Here is a 22770-nt window from a genome sequence, read left to right as displayed (position 1 = left end):
TTTATAATAAGTAAACAAAATGCATATAAGTGACTATTCTTTTTTATTTCATCAGACATGTGTACAGAGACCACGCGTGGATGATGATGATACCTCTGTCATCGAAGAGGCACCAAGTGTCGTTGAGGAAGCCCCGAGTGTAATAGAAGTAGACAGGTAATTTTAAATTTTAGGACGAAAATTTTAATTTATTTTATTTATATTTTGTTTATTCGTCATTTAATACTTCTTTCTTCATCATATCGTAAAAGTGAGCAACTTTTAAACATAAATGGCATCACCATAACAAGTGGTAAAAGTAAACTCTTGGTCTGAAAATTTCATTTCAATGTCATCAATACATTTATGACATAATATGACAAACAGTCAATGAAAATAAGCAGAAACGAATGAATTGTCACTGTTCAATGTTAAACTTAAAACAAGGCAGTTTTAGACGTTTATTAAGTTTTAGTAAATAACTACTGTGTTTGATAATCGTTTTAATGATTTGCATTTAATGTTTTCTACTTTATTTTATTGCGTTATTATCTTCTTTTGTTTCTACCTACGTCATAGCAAAATTTTTGTTTGTCCAATAGATGGCAGTGTAGTTGGTCATGTCGTACACTAACTACCTGAATGTAGTTCTTTCCGTGTGTTATATATATATATATATATATATATATATATATATATATATATAGTATGGCGCTAAATTCGTTGTACAAAAGCAGAGGAGTGATTCCTGACAGTAAAACAAACAAAAACAGTTCCAATAAACATAGGGTGAAAACCCATCGTTTACGTGTTATAGGCTGCCGAAATCATGAAAAAAATGAATTTCAAGATTCATAGCTCTAAAACTATGGGACCTACCTTGGTCGGGTCAAGACTTCACTTAGGAACTAGTATGTGCCCTATCCAAAAACACATGTTTTAGAATCCTAAAGTACTCACGCAACAATTTTATGGAGGTAGTTGGAAAGTACTTTATATCATAGGCTCGTAGTCAAACTCCCTCTATAAAAGTTGTTGTGGGAGCACCTCAGGATTCTGAAACACGCATTTTTGGATAGGGCACATACTAGTTCCTAAGTGAAGTCTTGACCCGACCAAGGTAGGTCCCATAGTTTTGGAGCTATGAACCTTGAAATTCATTTTTTCATGATTTCGGCAGCTTATAACACGTAAACGATGGGGTTTTCACCCTATGTTTATTGGAACTTTTTTTTGATTGTTTTACTCTCAGGAATCACTCCTCTGCTTTTGTACAACGAATTTAGCGCCATACTATATATATATATATATATATATATATATATATATATATATATATATATATACTTAAAGAGCAGTGTTTAGTATATATTTCTGGATACATTGAACTATAGCAATCAAGTTAACACGCCAGTGTTTTGGTGTATTCATCTTGTGAATATTTCAGAAGCAGAAGTTAGTTTTATGTGCATTTGTAGAAGTGGTGAAAATACTTGTAATTTAGTGGTTGAAATAAAAATTTCAACATAGCTTTATTCACTTACTAACTTATCAGCATTAATGATAAATAAAATATTTTCTGTACATGCAACAGATGGTTCTCCAACAAAATGAATTGACCAATTTTAGCCATAGAAATGGTAATTCTAAATACTTACATTCAAATGACAACTCTGTCTCTTTTCTCCCAATTGTGATCGGTCTATCTAGTATTTATCAACATCCAGAGGAGACGGAAAATTATATTTGCATCTGATTTTAGTGTCAACCACTTTTGGAACTTGTAAAACAATAATTATTTCATCCATTGACACTTCACAGATTTCTTTCTCATTCTTCACAAATATATTTTCCTCCCTACTGGCACACTTGAGTCCTACTACACACAATATAGAGATATTAGAAATTTGTCTTCACTAAGGTGTGCTCTAACCTGGCAGGAATAATTGTAAACTTTCTTCTTTCCATGAAATTTGGCAAGTATGAAAGTTCTAACTTCATCTGGAACATCATTCTCTTAAACAATTCTTCTTCGATATCATCAGAATTACCTTCTTCAATCTCTTGTTCTGAATTATCTTGAGCTATCAAAAGTGGCCAAATATGCTTCGGTGACACTTCTTCCTGATTAAATCATTATTCTTTTGCGCCTTAGCAACTTAGAAGCTTTCTCCAAATTTTCAGGCACATAAATCTTGTAATTTCGGGTACCAGGTACTTTTGCTCTGTTTTTGGCTATGTCCATAGTTATCCCACTTTTGTCTAAGAATAATAAAAGCTTTTTCATTTCTTCATCACCATAACACCAATCTGAAACTTTCCACATGTAATTACAATATATTCTTCTTGAATAATAAGGAAGAAACAAGTTTAGTGTGTAGATTGTGATAGAAATATTGTATCTTTAATAATCCTTTTGTAAAAAATAATGGAGTAATACAGTCATGACTCAACAATGTTAATGCTTAATACAGTATCCAACAAGAACTTAACACGCTCTGTGGTTGTATATTTGCCCACAAATAGAAGAAACTATGCAGGCTAATACAAGGGTGAAAGACAGGGAAATTTGAATATGTCATGTAATGTCCAAAGTTTATCTGTTTTACAGTGTGCATTCTTATTTCATCCAAATTCTATCAAATGGTCTGTAGTTCTGTTTATTCATCTCTTTGTAGCTAAATCACTTTGTGTATCTCCCTGAGATAAATGAAATTTGACCCAAGTGTTAACTATTGTTAAGAATTACTGATGCTAGAGTTTCGGCGATTTCGCATTGCCTTTGTCAGAAAATAATAAATTTCAGAGACTCAGCCTCAAGATATTCTTAATATATAGTTAGTACTTTGGCCCAGGGCGCGGCGGCTCAGTGGTAGAGCGTTCACCTCTGGTGCTTGGGGTCCCGGGTTCGATCCCAGCCCCCGCCAAGTGAACTTTGTGGTGGACAAACACCGTGCTCGTGGGTTTTCTCGGGGTTCTCCCGTTTCCTCCCACTTTCTTCATTCCACCATTTCACTCATCTCTCATAATCCCCGTCTCCTTTAGCCTAACCGGCATAACCGTGGGACGTAAAACTCAAAGATTTAATTTCATTTATTTTACTTTGGCCCAATTTACATACATTCTCAGGTATGTGATGAACATGATTTTTGACGAACTTTTACGATTTTTTTATTATTTTTTTAATGGGAGTGCATACCCCTTAACACTTTGCATGTTGATTTCGTTACTTCAAAACTGAAAGACAGCAAAACATAAAACTGATCAGACGAAGAACATAGTTAGAATCAGGTGTAGTTGCAACAAATAGGATCGAAATTAGCAAGAATGTGTTAGAAAAGGTAGGTAACTCGCAAGCAAATACATGCTACTACTGCTGTCACACTAGCTTTCAGTGCTACCAATATCAGAATTCAGGATAGAATACTATAAAATAATATTTTGTTTGGTTGTGCTGTATAAATGCAAAAAAGAATCATTAAGTCCTTCGAATAAGCACACAAACTGGCTTTCGAGTATGAAGTGTTCGAGAAAATATTTATTGAAAATAAATAAGTGGAGAATGACCAACCTGAATGTAGAGCAAATAATAAAATTGAGATGTGGTAAAGTAAGATATATATAATCGTATAATTTTGCTATACAATGCATTTAGGTACTAAAAGTTAAAATCTAAGCAAAAATCAAGACTACATATAAATAGTGCTTCATAGATTTGATACGAATCTTAAAAAGTGCACTTTTAGTGATCTGTATAAAGTGAGAGTATAAAATCCAATAATATGCAAGTAATTTTGTGAAAGATAGTCTAAGTTGGACGTAGTAGGTTGATATATTAGTGATAATTAGAGAACGAATTTTTATGAAGAAAATTTGAGAAATATTTGAAATTAAAAATGCCAAAATATTAAGAAATTTGAAAATTTATTTCCAAGTTTTTTTTCATGTTTTTAATGCAAATGGAATAAACTACTTTCGTCACAAAATTACTTTCTTAGTATATACGTAGAACTCCTGTTTGTGGCAGTAAATAACGCCAAGTGTGTCCGTGTTGCCCGAATACTGTTGAAACGTTCTGTCTGTCAAGGTAGTTTTGCATGAAAGGAGGTTTCGCTCCACATTATATGGAGTTATAGCTGAGTGTGCTTATATCTTGCTACATTCTTGATATTAATATCTGCTGGCATATATGATTTTGTTCTTTGAGCGTTCTTGACATACAACGCAGATTTAGTATGCTGATGCACCTGGAATTTTGTACTTGTCGACAGCTGCATAAAAATAACTGAAAGTGTAAACTGCTACAACAGTGTTCGAAAAATAATCTATATCTAATTTGAGATTAACCACTTTAAACAGGCAACTGACTCAGTTTAAGAAGGCAATTTGTGCAATTAGTTATTATGTCAGATGCCAATGAGACAATGGCTGTTGACTAAGCTCATCGTATAAAAAGATTAGCCATCCTCTGAAGAAGTCTCAGTAATACCGAATAATACCAACTGTAGCTCTAATAACCACCTCGATTCGACCAAAAAGGGAGTCCACAAAATTCTGCAGGTGCGACTGCAATGAAATCTATGCAGCATTAGAAAATAACCTAGCGTTTATGCAAAGGTGACTAAATTGTGCTGGCGAGCTTCTTTCAATTCATCATAACCATAAAATTTTTAAAAGAATGAAATTAATTTGTAGAAAGTATTAAAATCTAGAAATCCAAATATCAATATCGCCTCTTTCTAGTAGTGAGGCAGGAAGCGGTACCCAGTCCCGTGAAGTAAAGGTTGAGTTGCAGATTCTAACCGGAATTGGTTTAAGGCACAGTCACCAATATAATCCAGAAATACAAATTAATATTAACGTAGTAAACAGCTTTTTTTTTTTTTTTTTTTTTTTCTTGAAGTAATTCACATTTTGAAATATTCCTGTTCAAAATATCTACAATCGCGTTCTGAGTTGGATCTGTAGTTGCAAAAATAAATAAGTGAAATTCCCAATTAAGATATTCAGCACTTTAGAATTTTTACGCAAGTACTAAAATTAGTGTCCAAGTGATCTATTAGAACACAATTTCCAATTTGTACGGTAACTTTTAAATTCAGAGTACCAATATCGAATTCCCGTTTTCAGCTTCTTCGTATCACTTATTTCTAGCCCACAGTTCTCCACGTCCTGCTCACAACAGTCACACATCACAACAAAAAATGACGCACAGCAACTGATAGAGAAATTCCATTCGCTATCCCCTCCCTCCCAAACTTTCTCAAGAGTTTCAGAACTAGTCATTCTCGACAATCGCTGAAGATAAAGATAAATTTATAGACTATGGCAACATGCTTTCTCAGCATTTTGCTCCAGAAATACACAGAGAAATAAATAATAAAAAAAAAATGTTGGTTTCCATGAATATTTTTATATTTAAGACAATATCACCATAAAGCATTAAAATACAAACAACATATGAAGAGCTTGGTAAGTATGAAGCTTTTTTCAAATAGGAAATATGAAAAGTTTTCTCATGCTCAATAGTGTCTATCTTTATCGCAACGTATAAATCTCAAGTTTTATCGCTGTCCGGTAAAAAATAAAGAATATGAAATTTCGTAAAAAATTCCATTCTCTAATGATAACACTGTAATTGTTTAAGAAGAATATAATAACTGCAGCTTTGAAGCGTCTGGTACGTGAAATAAGTTGAATCTAATAGGCCTAGTATACTAACCTTGAACTGCATCTAAACACTAGTATTGTTACTTTATTTGTATACGTTTCAATGACTATTGGACGTCTTCATCAGTACGTGATAATTAAGGAATATTTACAGTGATTCGTGGATTTATATAATGGTAAAGTTTCGACTCTTAGAAGAAACCACTAATAGTATTCGTTAACAGCAAAACATACTGAAATTAATACTCCAGTAAATCACTTGAAGGGTTAGTGAAATTTCTTGTCACAATCGTGACCTGCTTTGTTACGTCTTTAGTTAACTGATTCGTGGTTGAGAACTCAGTATATTAATTCTGTTCTCATACCATCAGAGCTTACTTAAACTCAAATTATTAAAAAAAAGAAAATAAAATAAAAAATAAGGAGATACTACACCTTTTAATAAACTCATTGAATTTCTGTATGCTTTATGCGATAAAATTAAAAACGTTTTTGCACTGTTTTTATCGAAGAAATGAGGTAATAAACCAGACTGTTGAATTTAAATTAGCTGCATTCTCTGTGATCTTAAGGAGTTCCTTTGCCTTCTATTTATTTATTTATTTATTTATTTATTTATTTATTTATTAACCAACGGAGTGAAGATCATTCTGATGCTTGCTGGTTTTGAAGCATAAAAGGAAAAGATAAACAAATTCCGTAAATTCTCAGGGAATGGAGAAGCTATTTTAAATTCAACAGTCTGGATTGCCACCTTACTTCCACGTTTAAAATAATGCAAAAACGTTTTTAATTTCATTGCACAACAGACACTGAAGTTCAAATATTTTGCAAGCTCCATGTTTTGTAAGCAACAATATTCTTTCTCTAATGCCTCTTGTTTGTGTAATTTTTAGCTTTAAGTTACGGAACATTGATTTTAAATTTAACCAACAGAGCCTTCTGGAGTGGGCGTATTAAAACTGTGACATATAACTACATGATTTTGATGTGTGGGCATATTATCTATTGTATAATATCCTTGAACGAAACAGCATTTAGCATAATATACACAATACATCTTTTTCTTAACTTTTTATTTTCCTCGAAACCTACCACCACACTTGGCACTAACAAAGAAAGCTGAAAGAAATCTTCGTCTTTTGGCAATCTAAATCTGAAGAGAATGAGTTTAATTATGTAAAAATTAGTTTTACAATAATTATATCTATAATATCATACATGTATAATCTACAATATGTTGTCTAGTTGCACAATGAGCTATAACGTAAATAGTTGAGGATGCATATAGGCTACATTATTATATTTTTCTGTTCATGTCCTTTTTATGTGAAAAATCAAGGATTATATATGTCTTACGAGTTCAGTAGAACACATTTCATCGGAATCAAAACTGGCGTAGACCTTGACCTACTATATAAATGTTTGACATATTATATTGTGCAGGATTTGGGTTCAAGAGTTACAGGCGGCCAAATTTTGCGTCATATTTTCGAGAACAAAATCTCATGTGTATGTAAATGATCCGATCGGGATCAAATTTGGCATGATGAAAGAACTTGACCTGCAGTATGAGTCTGTGAAGTACTATGTGCCTTAATAGAATTTCTAGGCTTAATAGAATTTCTAAATTATTGGATGGCAAACATAACAAATACTGTTTTAATAGCAATTAAAGGTCAATCTTAGACAAAAATAAATAAATAAATATAAAAAGTATAACAAGGAACCAATTTTACGATTAGGAGTATTTTACTCGTTATTTCATTACTTGATTTATATGTAAACTGCTACATGTACATACGAGGAGCGTCCAAGGAAGGAATGCAGATAGGTTCACCTTGTCATCACTGTTTTTTTATGTAGTCCCCATGGAGGTCTATGTACCGTCGCCACTTTGTGGGCAGCGAAGAAATCCCAGATCAAAAATAGTCTTTGTCATGACCAGCAAACCACTGGGAAATATTCTGTTGGACCTCGTTGTCCGACGAAAAACGTCCCCGCAGTGTTTCCACCTCATGGACTCCTGCTTGTTCTCAGGATCTCAATGGTGGGTCGAGGTTTCGTTCCCTGTCACCAGTTGAGCCAGGAATTTGTCCATTGTTCGAAGCGTCACACAAACATTCGCTATTCGGCATAACACAAACACACTGTTTACAATCACTGCGTTGCCCCGACTGAAGTCAAATAAAGCAGCGAGGTTCCCCACATTGGCCTTGGCGTGAGTATCAGACGTCACCCTCCGTTCCTGTTTAGTTAGATTACATACTGGATGCTTTCGTATCTGCAATAGATCGTTTAAATCTGCATATTTTTATTATTGCTAGTATTGTTGTTGTTGTTGTTGATATTCGCAGAGATTTATTGTCCCTTCAAGCACCGAAGGCTGTATGAGACGTAAGCCTACAGTGTAAAATGAAATACGAACCATCATAATGCGTTCAAATTTCCATGCTCTACCACTGACAACTATTGCACCAAATGCACGTGCAAGCTATAAGGTCAGCAAAGATGGCCATATTGCAAGTATTACAGAAAGTTCTATTAGTTAATAAAAAGTCGTGCAAAAGTAGTAGAGTGCTCACTCTCGATATAACGAGTCCTTGTTTTTATCCCAAGCCATGTGATGTGGTGGCCAATAATATCATGTCCACGAGTTTTCTGTGGGTTCTCTCGTTTTCTCAGTCATTCTCATTCCAGAAAATCTTCCATAACCATTCACTTTCGTTAATCACGCGTCTCCTTTAGCTTCAAGGACATAATCATGGCGACATTAAGTTAAAGACTTTAAGGGCCTTATGCAGAGTTGTTTTGAGGCGTGATTAGTGCCATACTAAAGAGTTTGACTAACATGTTTCCTGCAGTAGTCGGGCCTTTAGTATGACACTAAACATTCGTCAAAACGACTCTGCATAAGGCCCTGAGAGTTTAGAAAAGAATGATGCATAGAAATATCTTTATTGAAAAATTAAGTTTAAATTCTTAGCAGCTGAATGTTTAGCAAGTATTGTAGTCATCGTTTTACAGGTAAAACCAGTATGCCAGCAATTGTATTTAATTAGGACCAAATGCTCTACATAAATTGAACTCAACACTCTGTATAATTAAATTCAAGGCTGTTCATTAGTAAGACCACTCAAAATTAATAAGACAAAGTTGATTATTTTGAAATAGTGAGATGTATTTTGTCGTTGATTTTAGTAAAGATGAATAGTCTTCCAATACAGCAGGATTGCAATGGCTTGACTGCTATTTGTAGTAATTAAGCAAATATCGAAAATAAAGCAAGAGATTTGTGTGTCGTATGAGTTACATCCGTCACCTTGAACTGCCAATTTTAAAGAAATATACTATACTTATCTCTATTCAAGAAAGTGAAAAGTTCATCTCCGGAAAAAAGAGACAAATGCTTGCCAGTGAATTTTATTGTGCGACAAGCCAATCCACAAACAAACAAACAAACAAGCAAAAACAATTAGAATTACGAGCGTCTTTTCAAAGCTCAATAAAGCACGAAACATCTTTTTTACAGGAATTGCATTTTTGTTATTATTATTGTACAAAACCTTTCATTACTGAAACGTAATTTCAGGTAACACTAATTATTATTCTGCGACAAGTTCAAATAGCATGAACCTCCAAGAGGATATACATATTTATCACAGAATTCGCCACTTTAAAAAATGTAGTTTTTTTTTTTTTTTTTTTTCAAAACTCGATAGAGAAATGGACGGGAAACAAAGGAATGTGACTGAACTTGAATTTGCTGCTAGTATTATCGTTTTTGTTATTTTTGTGACTATTTTTATTTCGTCATGATGTATTCTTTATTTAGTTTTTAACAGTATTTTGTTTTACTGACTCAGTTTTGTATACAGTGTAATGGGTTATATCGTCATTGTTACATGAATGAAAAAATAATAGTCATAAAAGTAGATAATATACACGAATCTCAAAAAGTAACACCAAAATGTAAGAATACAAAGTAATTACAATAGTACGTAATGAAGCATACATTGTAGTTAGCAGTATCTGAGAACATCTTCATAAAATACTTTTGCTTCTTCTGGCGTTTCGAAAAAGTGCATGAGTTTCTTTAGGTCCTTCTTGTTCTCACTGGATACCATGTTCATTTTCTGTAGGCATGAGAATCGCAGCATTTCTTTGTGGCATGTATTAATTCCAGATTTGTAACAGAAACCTTGGCAAGTAACCTAGTGTAAGTGTTCTGCACACTTACAGAAACACTATATACTTCTGTAGAGGAGTTCCTGTACGATATGATACTTGCATCCCTATGTGAACTGGCAACTTTGTTTTCAAAATCTTCTTCAGTGTTTTGATTTGCCAGTTCCTGTTGAGAACTTTGACAACTCCATGGGGTTACAGGATTCGGTAGTATTCATTGGGTGACAAAATAACTTCCTTTCTTCTGTCCTTCCTTCTCAACTCTACCAAACACATGATCAGGAGCCATGTAGCTGTGTCCTCTGATCGGAAAGAAATGACGTATAGATGTAAATTTTGTACTTCTTTCCAAAAAGGCAATGTACTACGTTGTTCTTATTTTGATCTGGACATGAATTTGAGAAAAGATGAATAGTGGATGAACATATTTCCATTTTTCTTTCAAGCTCTAACAGAAATTGCAACAAAACAGATGCCACTTGATTGCATCCCTTAGATTATTCGGTTTCCAACCAGGTGTAGAAATGTATATTCTCTTTCATTTGAGGTTTAGAGTGAATCATAATGCAGAAGTTATAAGGAGTGTATCGAAAAGTAGTTAGCAACATTGCGTATGTCAGGAAAGTCATAAGAAAAGATAAAAAGTGAAGCAAACCCACATTTTTATTAATAGAGAACCTCTATGTATCTACATGACAAAGAAAATACAACTTACATGTCCCGTCGTACATATGAACGCAGTTTCTGTTTAATTCCAGCCATTAACCGTTGCACAGTCTCGACGGTGCATTTCCTCGATGCTGCGGCCCAGTTTCTCTTGAAGTTCGCCATGTTGCGCACTGGTTTATCATTCTTTCGGAAGTTGCGTTTGACAATTGCCCAATATCTTTTGATTGGACGGAGTTGTGGGCAGTTTGGTGGATTCATGTGTTTCCCTACAAACTCGATGCTCTGTCCATTGAGCCACCGTACTGTCGTCTTAGCATAGTGTGCTGTTGCTAAGTCGGGCCAAAACAAGGGGGAATTGTATGCCTTTTATGCAATGGCAGCAGTCTTTTTTTGTAGACATTCCTTTCGATACACCTCTGCGTTTATGGTGGACTCTGCATAAAAAAATACCGGAGCGCAAACCACAGGAGCAGATTGCCTGCCATACCAGTACTTTTTTTCCAATTTTTCCACGTCGACGTACCTCTGAGCAGCACATACATCCCCAGCATTGCGTGCAGTATAATATTGGGGTCCCGGAAGTGTTTTTGAGTCCTCTTTTACGTACGTTTCATCGTGCAACAACACACATGGCTATGGTGACTTTACGATGTTGTCATACAGCTTGCGGGCTCTTGTTTGTGCCGTTTGTCTCTGCTTTGGTGTTTGTTTCGCACGTTTTTGCTTCTTATAGGTCTCCAAATTATGTCTGGCCTTGACACGCTGCATCATTCCTATGGACGTTCTCGCTTTGGTAGCCAAATCCCTCACAGACATTGATGGATGTTGGTGTATCAACCGCAGAACTTTACGGTCGAGTCCAGGGTTTCTGTGATCCTTTTTTCGCCCGGATCTCGGCATATCTTCAAAGCAGTAATGTTCACCGAATTTCTCAATGACCGATTTCACAGTTGTATGATGAACCCCACACTTTTTTCCTATCTGATTGTATGTTATGCCTTTGATGGTGCACCGATTGTGCAGGATTTCCCACTTCACTTTCCGTTTCACACGCGACATTTCCCATTCAACTCTGAACACAGCAACAAGCACGCAGCTATCCGTTTATAAGACTTCAACTGACCAGCTGCTTCCAGGTTTTGCCGTCTGTGTAGCCTCACAAGTGCACACCGACACCCCCAATGTTGCTAACTACTTTTCGATACACTCCTTAGAACCAAACTTGCCTGGAATACTACACCTCACCTACGGATAATTTAGGTAGTGGCTGATTTTGCTGCATATCGAAACGGATTTTAATTACGTCAGGAATTTCTTCTTTCATTATAAAACTTTTTTGCACGACGTTTATGCAGTCTGTAGTTAGCCCTATATACATTCTTCTTCTTCAAATCAATCTCTTGCTTTATGTTCTATCTTGCATCAAAGTGTGTACATTCATCTATGACTTTGGTTGTGCTTGGGAGAGACTGGTTCATTCTATGTAACACAAGTGACACAGACGTAGACGTGGAGCGAGACCTTGTTATCGTGTCGGTGTTTCTGCCATGTGTTGTATCGAGTTCTGAGAAATCGCTGTGCATGCGCTCTATCGAGTTCTGACAACACGCTCACGCTTCACCATGCTATACACACGGCACGTATCGAGATTCGCCAATTTTGATTTCACAACTCGGTTATTTGCATAAAAAGCACACATATCCTACATATACCTCTGTTTCTCAAAAATTATGCTCTATCGAGTTTTGAAAGAACGCTCCTCAATTCTATGCCCTTTGCATTACTTCCTATACGAGTGGTGTGTTTGCCCATCTTAAACTTATTTCTACGTTATGAGTTGATATGTGTATCATGAACAATGTGAAACTTTCTTCACTCACTATTTATTCCTTTTTACTTACGACAAATATTTTACTTCAAGTGTTGTTTCATTTTTTTTTTAATTTCTTGTTCTCTGTGGAATTAGAAATTACAATTGTAAATTCTACTAATGTAAGATATACTATTTTCAGTGACACAGAGATTATGGAAGAGCCATCAGTGTCATTACCACAATTAGTAATGAATCAGGAATTAGCTTACCATGAGCCTACAATGGCAATTTGGAATGAATCAGCTGGCCATGAGGTAATACTATGTGTAAAATTGCGAACATTATTGTCATGTTAATTGGTTCGGGTATCATTTTCTTTTCTTATTTTTGGTAGGAGTTTTGTCTATTAGTCAACAGAAAAGTAAAAAACTCTTCCAAATAGAATTTTTATCGAACCAAATTTTTATTTTGAAAAAATCTACATTGTACTAATTTTCATAAAGTTTAAATTTGATCAATGGGTATTCTGATTGAACCAAAATTTCACTGGAATTGGACAGAATTCCACAGTAAATAATTTCGTAGAAACGTTATTACTTGATTCAAACTTGAAAAATTTTTCCACATTTAGTGTGCAAATTCTATTTTTACTTGATATTGCTTTATTAATCAGTTTTATGCATGTATGCGTGTCTGAAGGGTTTCATACTAAATGTATGTCTATTTGTTTACTTATTTTTCTAACATTGCTCTTTAACAATTTTGTTTTAGATACTACACCACATTATTATTATTATTATTATTATTATTATTATTATTATTATTATCTTTCAGCCGGTGTATTTTCGTGATTTACTGATGATGAACTCGTATGGGGTACAAGAAGACCAAAGATCCATTGTCTCCATCACATCTAGGTATTATAATCATTCCTTTCTGCAATTGTCTTTTCCCTTAATTTAGAGTTCTATTTTAATATTAGTAGTATGTGAAAAGGTCAAGTGCATGTCAAGTGGCATTAGCTTCACGCATAGTGAAAAGGTAGCAGCACTGTTAGTCAAAATAAACTCAACTAATGATTTCCTTAAACCTTGAAGGCACGGCTTTTAGTCAGGGCTGGCCCGGAAGTAATTTACCGCCCCGTTCAATGGTATCATTTGCCGCCGCCTTTCTCCAGAAAGAACAAATCTTAAAAGCCGCGATTTTAAGTATGCTACATCATTATGAACAACACCTGGGGATTGTTTGACCATTTGCTTTAGCGCTGTCCATGTGACCGTAAACTAATACAACCTAAACATGATTTATAAATGTAGTATTCAAGTAGAAGGTCAGCTTAGTAAATTTAAGTACCATCATCATGAAGTCTGTTTCCAACAAGAAATATTTATTTTAAACAATATAGTTATGACAGATTTTGCCTCCCCCTCGAAACTTGCCACACCGTACAAATGCACGTGTTGCACACATGGTAGAGCCGGAGCTGCTTTTGATTTCCGTGTAGATTAGTAACTAAAGAATAAGATCATAAAAAGTTTTCTCAATTGTAGACTATAACAAAACACTTTGTTCCAAATGATGCTAATAATAATAACGGTACTATCAGTAGTAAAAGGTTTAAAATATACAATTTCACATTTGTATTCGTACTTATTAAAAGAATAGTATTTCAGATGCTAAACTAAAAGCAAGAAGCAAGCATCCTCCATGTTCGGCATCTTCTTACCGTCTTTCCTTCACTATATTGTGTAGAGTGAGTTTGTTAATAATAAACTTTACAATTTAGCTTTTCACCTTATATAATATAATTAGATTTCTTTACACGTAAAAACTTGCAAAATATATTAACAAAGATGGAACATATCGATAAATAGGACACTTAATACCTTTTCAGGACGGACAGGGATTTCAAGAGAATCGTAGACTTTTACCTTGTCGGCCCTAGTAGCCTACCCCTTCTAATTGTTACAGAAATAAGAACGATATTTCTTTGTAAACCTTATGGAACGCAGATTCTAACAAACTAACGTTCGTGCCCCTCGTGCCAGACCCGTACAAGAAGAAAAAGAAGATTTTTCTTTTTGAAAATTTCTAAAAGCCTACCAACACTGTTACTTGTAGAACGCAGAAAAACTATTTTCACATGTTTTCCAAACACTGAGCACAATCATGTAAAAAAATGAAAGGCGAAAGTGCAGTACCAAGTTTCGAACGTGTTTCCTATGAGAATCAACCTGTACATACTTTTCGAAATATATTTTGGTTTATCCTGACGTTGGCAGCCCTTGCGACGGCCCTACTTGTCACAGAGATACAATCCACACTCGTTGGATATCTTATGACACAGATTCCAACGAAGTAAATTTTGTGCTCCCGTACTCAAGTTGTGCCCAATCCATAAAAGAAGAATAAGAAGAAAATTTAAAAAATTCAAAAGCACATTTTTTCGAAGTTTGTGGGACTATGGCAACACTGTTATTTGTCTTACACAAGGAGAAAAGTTCTCACATACACGCCAGACGTTGGTGGCCTTTGTACAAAAACTAAAGGACGTATAGCAACGAAGTAAAAAATTCGGAACATCTTACCTACGTGAACCATCCTGTATATTTTTCGATGGACTGTAGTCTACTCTGACGTTGGCAGCCCTTGCGAAGAATAAGAAGAAAATTTAAAAAATTCAAAAGCACATTTTTTCGAAGTTTGTGGGACTATGGCAACACTGTTATTTGTCTTACACAAGGAGAAAAGTTCTCACATACACGCCAGACGTTGGTGGCCTTTGTACAAAAACTAAAGGACGTATAGCAACGAAGTAAAAAATTCGGAACATCTTACCTACGTGAACCATCCTGTATATTTTTCGATGGACTGTAGTCTACTCTGACGTTGGCAGCCCTTGCGACGCCCCTAATTGTCACATAGATATGAGCCATACCTGATTAAAAAGCTCATGAGAGAGAGATTCCAACAAGGTAACTGTTTGCGACCCTCTCGCCTACGACAAATAACAGTGTTGCCATAGCCCTACAAACTTCGAAAAATGTATTTTTTCGACTTTTTGATTTCCTTCTTCTTCTTTTAGGGGTTGAGCATGGGAGGCGGAAAAGATACCTTGTTGGAATCTGTGTTCCATACGCTTTCCAATGAAATATGGCTCATATCTCTGTGGCAATTTGGGACAAGTTTTTCCCCTCCAAATGCTGAGGGGTGGGTTAACTAACAGCATCCAAGTATTGTCCCTACCTTTCCGCTGCGGGACCCCTGATATGGATTAAATGTACACCTTTCAAAAGTGTTATTCTTCATAAAAAGATAGACACCCAAATCATTTCTCTAGGTTAATTAGGAGCCGACCTACGGAGGTTTAAACCGTTGGTCCTGAAAAGGTATTCTTATAATTCGTGATTATGGAGTTGAATGTTTACTTTGACAGCACAACCTCAAAGACTGATATTTGGAATTAGTAATTTCCAACATAGATAAATGTAGCATTATTAAGCCTTATGAATGTTACATGTACACTAACCCACATAGTGCATGGCATTCAAAGTAATTTATCTTTTGAACACATTCAGCAAAAGCGGAGTAGATATTATTAGTAGATTCGTATAAATAAAATAGAATATGATTTTCTTTAAGAGAGGAAAACATATTTATATTGACTAGTAAGCTCAAAGAAATGATAAGTGTTATATGTGTTTTGGATGAGCCGCAATTTCGTAGTTTATAAGTCGACAATTTACTAACTGGCCAACCCGGGTTCGATCTCTGATAGGAACAAAATATTTTTATCGTATTGCTCTCGTTTCAATGTAGCTCAGAGGTTCAAACAGCCTCTGTAAGAAATGAGAATATCATGAAATCTGGGGAATAAAGTTTCTGGTGCTGATTACACCACTCCTATATGTGTCGAATTCTAGAAAGTGCCTGATACAGGCAGATCCAATTCAGTTGCTTCGAGCTTCGAGTTCCAGTTAGAGCTGTAAAAGTTAGATTACAATGAAGCACGTGAAAAGAGTTTGGAAAGGAACTAACCAGAGACTACATATAAAACATACCATTCAATCATCCCTGCCAAGTAAGTTCCTGGTGGACAACATCCGCATCCGTGAGTTTGTTCAGGGCACTCCCGTTTCCTCACACTTTGCCATTTCACCAATTCTTCCATCATCATTCAGTTGCTTTAATCATCGCCTCCCTTAGTCTAAAGAGCATAACGTGAGACGTTGAACTGAAAGATTTCATTTTCATTTAATCATTCGCTATGTGCGATCGGGAAATAACTCAGTAAAATATCAATCAGAATAGCTAATAATAAGGTTTGAACAAGTGAACTTATAATTTGTGGAGCATGAACGGCAACCGTCTGGCCATATTCGCTCGGAGAAACAACCTTAGGGAAGAAAGATTAAATCAGTTGAGAATACTGCAAGGGCATTGCTAGAACGAACTTAAAAAAAAAAAAAAATACAGTAATTTTTCTTATTAACTTCTACAGGCTTTATACCAATATATTTTATTATTATCTATGCACTTTATTATTATACTCATTAAACAATTCTTGTGATATATCTATCTATTTATATTTTCCTTGAGTACTAAATTTTATTCACATGTTTTGTTTAAGATCTCAATTAAAACGTTGTACGATGTGTTGTTTTGCGAAGACACATGCTCAAAATGGAGGGCACAAAATTGAAAAATTCGTAAAATATCATATCTCTATGACGTACGGTTCCCGAGATATGGCTTCTTATATCTCCCGAAAACAGAAGTTTTTGGGCCAATATCTTGGGAACGGTGGCCAGTTGGCCGGTGACCACCGATTACTATTTTATATCAAAATGTTCAGCATCGTCTTAGGTATTGATCAACACCAATATGAACTCTCTATGACTTACGGTTCCTGAGATATGGCCCCTTCAATCTCCCAAAATCGGCAAATTTTGTCCTATATCTCGGGAACGGTAAGAGTGACGCGAAAATTCCATCACTTCTTTCAGATAGTTTTGATGCTTGATACATTAGAGGGCTAAAAATAAAAAAAAGTCGCAAATAACAGACCCCTCCCACACACACACACATATATATACATATATATGTATGTATATACAGACATAGAGAATTCAGTAACGATCTTTTTAAGTTCGTTGAAAATAATGTGCGGGGAAGGTATAGGGTTACCAGATCGTCAAAGTGAAAAAAGAGTACACTTAGCAATGACTCCTGAAAAAGAAAACAATATAAATGAATAAAGTGTAACTGAAATTTCACTATAATAATAATAATAATAATAGATAAATATTATACAAGTTTCCCATAATTTATTAATAAAAATAATCGTAATAATGAGTTTGATAACCAACAAATGTTCAACATTCTTTCCACTAAAATGCAGTAAAGCCACGATTATACGCGGAATTGGGTGGCAAAGGACTACCCGAAAAGAGAGACTAAAAATAAGGTGCAAACACGAAAAAAAAATATTTCAGCATAAAAACTATTTTCTATTGTACAAAAAAAAAAAAAACATACTAAAACTTTTAATATACTGTACAATACAACAGAAACCTTTGCTCTACGTCTAAATCACTAAAATAAAGAACAATAAACAAAGGACAATACTATTCTGTAAAAAAAAAAAAAAAAAAAGTTTTCAGTTACGCCTTTTTAAAACAAATCAGTCACTCATCTTTGCTTCTTGCTTTCGAAGCACCTTTTCGCAGCACTCGCGGATAATCGCGGCTTTACCGTAAATTTTTTTAAACATTGTAACTTTGAATTGACTGTAATAATTACTATATCAAGATTAAAATGAAGGAAATGAGGGCTATTTGTTTGTTAGCATGTTGAAATTCACATCAATTATTAGTCCAGGTAAAAATAGTACAAAAGAATACTTCACTGAAAAAAGAGAGAGTACAAAAGTACATGCCTTGAAAAAGAGTACATGTACTCTTAAAAGACTACGTCTGGTAACCCTAGGAAGGTATGCATTTTCCACGGCCAGTTCTAGTACGTTATGATGGTGAAAGAGAGCGTAATGCTATTTCTAGTTTCAGGTCCCACGTTTTGCCCTTTAGGCTAAAAGACACAAATAGCTCACTAAAGTAAATGATTGTGGAAAAAAATTGGCGGAATGAAAATGCGAAGGAAAACAAGAGAACCCTGATAAATCTAACGAACATTAATGTTGCTCACCCCAAACTCATATGGGGTCGGATCGAAGCATAGAACCCTTGTACACTTCTGTTCACAAAACCCTAGATTGCCTTTCAAAAACTACGCCCAAAAAATGACTCTAGATCCTTACAAACTTCCTTTAGATCAAGAACATTTTACCAAAGGCAAGGGTAGATTGAACGATAATATTTCTGTATGCATACTCTAATTTCGTTGTAAATCAAAACATTATCACACAGGAAAGTACGGTAATTTTAAGCCGCAAAAATACATGATTTATATTTTTGATTTACAATGATTTAAAGAAAGAAAAAGAGATGGAATAGACCTAGAGCAATAACATATTTACAAATAGATTACAATTAGTAAGCATCTGTTTTACGCATTTTTTAAATTATCTCACTACCAATTCAAGTGTATCCACTACATTAACCTGTCCAGTTAACTTCCTTAAAATCAAAACCAAGGAGAAATTTATCAAAAGAGTACCGAAACGAGCAGAATAAAAGCAAAATTATTTGAAAGCACGCCACTATTTTATAGTAACATGTGTTTCATCCTATGCATTTTTTGCATAGAAGACTAACTAGTAAGAGGAAAATCAATCATCGTTTCTAAAAGGGTTGATATCTGAAGAACAAAGTAAAATTACATTTATCTGCAGTATCAGTACTACAATCTTCATAATACAGTAAAGATAGAACAGAAGGTAAAATAAAACTCGAAATACTGATATATGTTAGTATAATTTGCTGCACATACTCGATTTTTTTTTTTTTTTTTTTTTTTTTTTTTTTTTTTTGTTCACTGGGACTCTTGAAACAACAATTCTTTCAGCAAATCACCTAAAGACTTTTGTAACTCATTTTCTGTTGTACTGCACTTTTGTAAGTAGTATCAAGTAATTCGTGAGAAGTCCTACCACAAATAACTCTGTAATTAGTATTCAAAATAAACCAGTTGAGAATGCTTCAAGAGCATTGCTAAAACGAACTTTAAAAGAATGGAACAGGAAGGATAACTGTCATTGTTCCTAGATGTAAAAGTAAATATTTTTATCCGCACTTTCTCACAAAAATTAGCAAAATATCATTTCTCTATCACTTACAGTTCTCGAGATATGGCTGCTTAAATATCTAGAAATTCGAACTTTTTTGGTCAATATCTGGGGAACGGTGGCCAGTTTGCCAGTAGACAGTTAATAAGTGGCCACCGGTTAATATTTGGTACCAAAATGTTCACCATCCTCTGAAGTATTGATCAACACCAATATGATCTCTGTGTGACTTATGGTCCCCGAGATTTGGTTCCTTAAATCTCCCGAAATCGGAACTATCTTTTGGCCAATATCACGGAAACGGAAAGTCATAGAGAGATGATATTGGTGTTAATGAATCCCTAATACAATGATAAACATTTTGGTACCGATATAAATTGATGACCACTATGCAACTGGCCACTGGGCAAACAAGTGGCCAGTTGGACAGTGGACACCGGTTATTATTTGGTACCAAAATTTTACCATCCTCTTAGCTAGGTATTGATCAACATCAATATAATCTCTCTACAACTTATGGTTCCCGAGTTATGGCTCGTTAAATATCTAGAAATCGGCCATTTTTGGTCAATATCACGGGAACGGTAAACCATAGAGAGATGATTTGGTGTTAGTCAACACCTAAGAGTATAGTAAATATTTTGGTCCCGATAATAATTGGTGGCCACTGGCCAACTGGCCATTGGATAAACAGTAGCCAGTTGGGCAGTGGCCACCGGTTACCATTAGGTATCAAAATATTTACCATCCATTTAGATATTGATCAACACCAATATGATGTCTCTATGTCTTACGGTTAACGAGATATGGCCCTTAAATCTCTCGAAATCGGCCATTTTTTGGCCAATATCTCAGAAACGGTAAGAGTGACGCGAAAAATTTAATCACTTTCTCTGATAGTTTTTGATGCTCTATCGAATGCAGAGTTCAAAATTTAAAAAAATCACAAATAACAGACAGACGAACATACAGACAGACAGACAAAGACATAGAGAATTCAGTAACGTACTCTTTAAGTTCGTTGATATGCGACAACTGATGTGAAGAAATTATTAAAATTCCGAATCTATAAAAAATATTGTGATACGTTCGTTACCTCTGTTTTTAAATAAGGACTCAAGAAACCATTTGAAGCCAAATTTCGTAGGGATACTCCTTTTCCCCAGAAGATCAGTTTTATTTCTTTAAATAAGTGAGATAGAAAGTACTTTACTGTCTAATACCAACAAGGAACGGACATGAACCTTTCATCCGGACATCCGAATCAAACCTAGTCCATTTGATAAACATAAAGATATGTTCATGCACAAAAAAATTTGGTGCCATAACACTGCAGTAAGTCCCTGAGGCCCATTAACTCTGTTAGTTTGAAGAAAATCGTAGACTCGCAGTGAAATATTTGCATCAACACTGTTCATTGGAAAGTCGTGGTTTATAGTTCATTCACTCCAACATGAAACAAGCTTTCCACAGATGCTATTTATTGGGGACCGTAGCGTACAGGGAAAATTGGGAGAATGTCGGGTAAATTCCCTCCAAAAATCCCTCCCACCAAATTTGACCCCCTCTGGAGTGACCCCGGGTAAAAGCACACAATCCAAATTTATCTCGAAAAATACTATAGGGGATAAGAAATGTGTGTACCAAGGTTTATATTGATAGACAGAATAGGTATGTGGGGAAAGTGCGTATTTTTTCCGCATATCTATTCTGACTATCAAAATAAAACTTGGTACACTCATTTCTTATCCTCTATAGTATTTTTGAGATAAATTTCCTGTTTGCTGTGTTACGCGAGTTGCTCACATAAAACACTTGTGATATGTTTGAAGAAAACTTGACAGTTAATCTTTCTTAGCATATGTCTTACAATAATATATGGTTATTAGATTTGACAGAATAAACTTCTGAAATCGGGTCCATCATTTTGATCTGTCCCCTATTTTCCTGTACGGTAGCAACATTTTGATCGTACACCGTATAAGAAGCAAAATTACGATATACATATGGGAGTAATTCTCGTACAGTTCTAAAACTCTATCAGTGGCAAAAATGGGGGGGGAGTAGAAGTCAGACCTAAGGGAATTCGTAATGATCTAGTGTAATTTTTTCGTACTTAATCTTGTAAATTTAGTCTAGGTTTTTGTGACCAGAAGGGTACCAGTATTTTACCGTGCCTCCTAATATTTAGGTGCTAAAAGTGTTGTAATTATTATTGTAGTTTTAAAAGTATTACTCTAATATGTATCTGAAGAATATTGTTAGTATTGTTTATTAATGAGATAATGTATTTTTTAAAGCCCTAGGAGCCTCACCAGAGAAGACAACGAGATGAATTTTATTCACTTGCGCAATGGAAGAACCATAGAAAGGCTGTACACAAGTGCAAGCCAATCAGATGCTGAGTCTAGACCGTCTACATCCTACGACTGTTTGTATTAATTAAAAGCCACTTCAAGCAATCTTGCAACTGTCTTCCAACTTTATGAACATTTTTCTTTGGCAAAAAAGTATAGACTTTTGAATCAAGATTTTGGATTTTTATGGAATTTTGTCTAGTTATTGCAATAATTTTGCTTTTGATCTTTTGACGTAAATATCTTTTGACAGTTGAAATTCGGTTAATTAATGAATACTCAGTTTTTGAAAAAATCTATTTAAGTCAGTTTTTTACATTAAAAAATTTTTGTGGAGATATTTTTGAGTCATGAATTTGTTTATTGTCACCTGTATACAAATTTTAAATATAAAATGTCAAGTTAGTTTTTTACCGTGAACAGTGTGTTATGGAACTTTTAAATTTTTATTTCGGACTTTTTATCTAAATATTAGAGTAATAAAATGAGACTATTTAGAGTATATAAAATGTAGATAATAGAAATGAATTAAAATTGTTAAAGTTAATAATAAAAATTAATAAAAATCCATGTTTGTTTAATTTACTTATTCTATATTTACTTTCAGTATCTATTTTTCGACATTTTTTAAAAATCTATACATAGACCCTTATTGCATTTTTGTCAGGCGTTCAAAATACTTAACCAAGTAATATATTCTTACAAGTTGTGAGCCTGTACATGTCAACCGAAGTTTTCTATCTATTATCTGTTTAGCAATGAAAGTGTGCATTATTATTTGACAATACCATTGATGTGAATGGACTAACTTGATAGTAGCTCTCACTGAAATATTTCTCAGTAAATAATAA

The 22770-nt window shown here is 34.6% G+C and overlaps 1 protein-coding gene across 5 annotated transcripts in view; it reads left to right on the top strand.

Annotated features, from left to right (window-relative positions):
* LOC145674655 (uncharacterized) overlaps positions 1-22478 on the top strand; it is a 41540-nt gene extending 19062 nt beyond the window's left edge. For 3 of the 5 annotated variants that reach the window (XM_081744876.1, XM_081744877.1, XM_081744875.1), the window contains exons 3-6: positions 56-156; positions 12519-12633; positions 13154-13236; positions 21863-22473. In XM_081744876.1, the coding sequence (XP_081601002.1) occupies positions 56-156; positions 12519-12633; positions 13154-13236; positions 21863-22004 (441 nt within the window). In that variant the 3' untranslated portion in view covers positions 22005-22473. Of the gene's footprint in view, positions 1-55; positions 157-12518; positions 12634-13153; positions 13237-21862 lie in introns of all 5 variants that reach the window. The other 2 variants (XM_081744874.1, XM_081744873.1) reach the window with 2 other exon arrangements.
* Positions 22479-22770: the final 292 nt, after the last annotated feature.

Source organism: Thermobia domestica, chromosome 17 (assembly GCF_964235325.1).
Source record: "Thermobia domestica chromosome 17, izTheDome1.hap1.1, whole genome shotgun sequence".
NCBI classification, from domain to species: Eukaryota; Metazoa; Arthropoda; class Insecta; order Zygentoma; family Lepismatidae; genus Thermobia; species Thermobia domestica.
This window is presented reverse-complemented; position numbering and strand designations above follow the sequence as displayed.